Source organism: Durio zibethinus, chromosome 2, assembly GCF_047325235.1.
Source record: "Durio zibethinus cultivar Kanyao isolate XHJ-2024 chromosome 2, ASM4732523v1, whole genome shotgun sequence".
NCBI lineage: Eukaryota > Viridiplantae > Streptophyta > Magnoliopsida > Malvales > Malvaceae > Durio > Durio zibethinus.
This window is the reverse complement of record NC_143163.1, coordinates 36,789,086-36,793,401: the sequence shown is the minus strand read 5'-3', so window position 1 is coordinate 36,793,401 and position 4,316 is coordinate 36,789,086. Positions and strand designations below refer to the sequence as shown.

Genomic DNA, 4,316 nt, shown 5'->3' with positions numbered 1-4,316 from the left:
TAGAATTATTAGGATTCCAATCTTTATTCTCTTTTCTTTAATGAACAAAAGAGCTGTTATAATGAGGGAAAGGCAAATTGTTTACTGCAAATTTGAAAGTTGGAGGAGGGCGGCAGGGTTCGGCTTGAATCATGAAGGGCAGACCCAAATTCAACCAAAAACCCCAAAAAAACAAAGTGAAAGTAAAAATCCTTCTAGAAATGATTACAGGCTTATGTTGAAAGTGACTAATCTTGCTTCCTTCACCTTTAGAAAAGCTGCCATGAAAGAAAACACTAGTAATCAGGTTTTAGTTACAGTTTTGCTTAATCAAACAAATAATCCATTTTTACCCCATATTTACCTCTCTCAACTTTTATCATAAAAGGAAAGGCAAAGAAAAGGTCACGTGAGGAAGGGGATGAGGTCACGTGGAAGAGAGGTGTGGCCTGCACAGCGTATAGTATATATATAGATTCATGCAAATTACTGTGATATGAATAATGACTGTTTGTTTTCTTGTGGAGGGGATGTTTTTTTGTTTCTGTCCAAATGCCTGTGTTTATTATGTGGTGCGTGGGCTCAAACTCTCTCGACCATTTGTCATTGAGTCAGCTCTTTTCTCTCTCTCTCTCTCTCAAAGGAACACTGTAGAGAGGTAGCTTTATAAGCAAGACTTGCTCAATCTTACCTGCTCAAGGTGGGGGTCAATGAAACAACAAAACCAAGAAATAAAAAAGCTAAAGAGAGAGCAAAAAAAAAAAAAAAAATAAAGGGTCTTAAAGCTTAAAAGAAAGCTGATAGCAGAAAGCAATAGCTTTTCTTCTTCATGTTCCCTTCCTCTCTCTTTTGTCTATCTTTCTCTCTCTGCCGGGCCAATTTCCTTTGCGGTATCAGTAAAGCTGAATTCCCCTCCTTCCAACCTCCCACTATTCCAACTCCACTACCTGTACAGCTAAAAGATTGATTGATTTGTTTTCACTTCAACTCAATCCACCAACACAACGATCTCCAACATATAGTCTACCAAAGCAACAAATATGCTGGATAACATTACTGTTTCCGCCCTTCCATCTTCCTACTCTGATCCTCTCACCCCTTTGGAAAATGGGGCCACCCAGAAAAGAAAAAGAAAGCCAGCAGGCACTCCAGGTAGTAAACTAAAGCTTTAACATATATAATTAATACCCTTTTTTTTCTTCTTAATTCAATTGATTTTTTAATTTTAATTTTTATGTTTATCGATATAGATCCAGATGCAGAGGTGGTTTCTTTATCTCCAAAAACGTTGCTGGAATCAGACAGGTATGTTTGTGAGATCTGCAACCAAGGGTTTCAAAGAGACCAAAACCTTCAAATGCATAGGAGAAGGCACAAAGTGCCTTGGAAGTTGCTGAAAAGGGAAACACAAGAGGTGAAGAAGAGGGTATTTGTTTGTCCTGAGCCAAGCTGCTTGCACCACGACCCTTGCCACGCCCTGGGAGATCTGGTTGGGATAAAGAAACATTTTAGGAGGAAGCATAGCAATCAGAAACAGTGGGTTTGCGAGAAGTGCTCTAAAGGGTATGCTGTGCAGTCTGATTACAAGGCTCATCTCAAGACTTGTGGCACCAGAGGCCATTCTTGTGACTGTGGACGTGTTTTTTCCAGGTCAGTTTCCCTCGTTGAAACCCCAAAAACAACTATCTTTATTGGCCTTTCTCTTTCCTCTTTGCTTTCCATTAGATTTTCAAAAACAATCCACTCGTTTTTTCTTTCTTTCTTTTTTTCTATCATATGTAATTATGGTAGCTTTTCTTTTTCTTTCTCATTCAAACCCTAAAAATACCCATAAAAGTTATCCTAAAGAAACAAAACCACATACTCTTGATTTTTTAAACTTTCATACTGTTAAGTATATATTCTCTTGTTCTTGTTGGGTTTTTCACGATCCTCTCCCAAAGCTAAAACAAATCTAAATTATTCAAAATCCAAGAATGATTTCCTCCACACTACAAAATGACCTCAAGGTTCCATTTGCTTGTGATCTAGGCTCAGCCAATAAAACTTTAAGGGCAGTGCCTTTACTTTTCCCAATAACAGGTTTTTGTTTGTCTTAATTAAAATCCAATTAATTTCCCGTAATGCAAAACAGTCATTTGCAGACACACAAGACTTCAGACCCCAGTTCATTTCTTTTGTTTAATTTAATATAGTAAACCTAGTCACATAATCCATACTATAGATACTTAAGTCAATTTTATATTGCTTTGTTCCTTGCTAACCCTACATGAACTAGACTTTGATTTCTCAAACTTGATTATTAAAAACACCAGGAACAATCCAAATCCTTATCTAACATAATCTAATTAATATTATCATTTTTGAATCATTCTTTTGCTATTTGTCGTTTCAGGGTGGAGAGTTTCATTGAGCACCAAGATGCTTGCACTGTTCGACGAGTTCAACCTGAATTGCAGGCGCTGCAGCCTGCCTGCTCCTCCCGATCGGCTTCAAGCACTACTCCGTCAAGCGACGCAAACTTTAGCATAGCCCTGTTGCCTGGATTGCCAATGCCAAAATCAACTGAACCTGTTTGCTTGATTAGTCATGCGTCTACTTGTGACCACCATCGCCAAGTGCAACACAATCTTGAACTTCAGCTTCTACCATCATCAAGCACTCACTCATCGCGGAATTCAGATGAGAATTACTCAACTCATTTAAAGCTATCGATAGGGTCAAGTGAAGGCAGTGACAAGAATGAAGCAAAAAAGCTTAGTTTGGATACATGTAGAGAAAAGAATGTCAGTGAAACAGCATTGGAAGCTACTAGGTTGAAAGAGTTTGCAAATGAGCAGCTAAAGTTGGCCATGGCCGAGAAGGCTTACGCTGAGAAGGCTAGACAAGAAGCAAAAAGGCAGATTGAGATGGCTGAGCTTGAGTTTGCAAGTGCTCAGAGGATAAGGCAACAAGCGCAAGGTGAACTCGAGAAAGCTCAAGTTTTGAAAGATCAGGCGACAAAGAAGATAAGTGCTACCATCTTGCATATCACTTGTCAAGCTTGCAAGCATCAATTCCAAACATCAACATCTGTGGTTCCAGCTGATGAGACCTCACTTGCTATGAGTTACATGTCTTCAGCCACAACAGAAGGGGAAGGAGAGTGACGGCAAGTTGATCATGCAGTGGAAATGATCGATCTTTAGCCCTTAAATGTCTTTGCTTTTGATCTGCATGTTGAGTTTTTCTTTGCTATGTCAAGTGATTCACTTCTTCTGACCATTATCGTGGTTTTGATATAAAAAAAGGGAAAAGAAAGGTCTTTGTAAGCAGTTCTTGAATTGATTTAATATATCTTCATTTGTTTAATAGAAAAGTAGATGATGCAATTTAATGGAATGCAGTGAAATGAAGTGCAATATCTGTATGAGATTCTGAGATGAAAAAATGATCACGCGTTGGGATACTCTCAGTCTCTCAGTGCAATGCTATACCTGCAAGGATTCCATGTGAATGTTTTAAACATGGCTGTACTAGAATTTTTAGCATCGGAGTTGGCACTTGGCATGAAGAAGAAAGTGTTCCCCACCGATTTTATTACACGGAATTATGGGATTCCACTGCTGAATTCCATCATAAAATTAAGTGGCAGAGTAGATTGTCCTTTAGATTATTATTCCCAAAAGAGTTATACTAGCCTGGCTATATTACATATGACTCATATTGAATAATCCTAGATTATTAGGCTTGCGACTTTAAAACCTGATCAGGTACATGTAACTCTTTGAATTCAACAGTAATGTTCTGTTCTTTTGGTTTGTGACCGTTAGTTGAAATGCAATTTCATTGTTTTCTTTTTTATTGGTTTTCCTTATGCTTCAACAAAGGGAAAAAAAGTGTAATCATAAAAAGGTAAAACAGAAAGACGGGATTCCAAAAATTGTAAGTTTATTACAGAAAAACAAGGGTGTTGGATGTTAGTATCATTGTTCCATCTTTTATTTTTCTTATTTCAACCAGTTGATGTTGCTTTCCTTTTCGTTGCAACCATTAAAATAATGAAAAGAAAAAAGAAGAGTTCAAAAAAATAATGGTTGCATGTTAGATTTTTAAGCATTGTATTTTGAAAGGTCTGCATGTATGCTAAGTTTAAAAAGGACCATGTCTTGTTGATAAAGTATAAATGAATGACACATGGATTATGAAAACTCCTGTCTTTGGGTTGGGATTACATTTCTTGGGACCATTTTGGCTAGAAAATAGGAACAAGCATTCAAAGATGCTGATCCATATATTCAACCCAAATTCAATGTTAGAAAAGAAAGAAAGAAAGAGTGTGGATGGAAGCCAGAGAG

At 37.5% G+C, this 4,316-nt stretch overlaps 1 protein-coding gene across 1 annotated transcript; it reads left to right on the top strand.

The window, feature by feature from the left end:
* Positions 1-573: 573 nt before the first annotated feature.
* LOC111317542 (protein indeterminate-domain 16-like) lies at positions 574-3,360 on the top strand. Its single transcript, XM_022919974.2, has 3 exons — positions 574-1,131; positions 1,230-1,629; positions 2,375-3,360. The coding sequence occupies exons 1-3, from the start codon at positions 1,020-1,022 to the stop codon at positions 3,126-3,128; spliced, it is 1,266 nt and encodes a 421-aa protein (XP_022775709.1). The 5' UTR covers positions 574-1,019; the 3' UTR covers positions 3,129-3,360.
* Positions 3,361-4,316: the final 956 nt, after the last annotated feature.

What these genes read in the sequence shown, in the direction of transcription:
- LOC111317542 (XM_022919974.2), top strand. Translation starts at nt 1,020, where the DNA reads ATGCTGGATAACATTACTGTTTCCGCCCTTCCATCTTCCTACTCTGAT. An exon ending in AAAGCCAGCAGGCACTCCAG is followed by an intron (nt 1,132 to 1,229) that starts GTAGTAAACTAA and finishes TTATCGATATAG; the next exon opens with ATCCAGATGCAGAGGTGGTT. An exon ending in TGTGGACGTGTTTTTTCCAG is followed by an intron (nt 1,630 to 2,374) that starts GTCAGTTTCCCT and finishes TTGTCGTTTCAG; the next exon opens with GGTGGAGAGTTTCATTGAGC.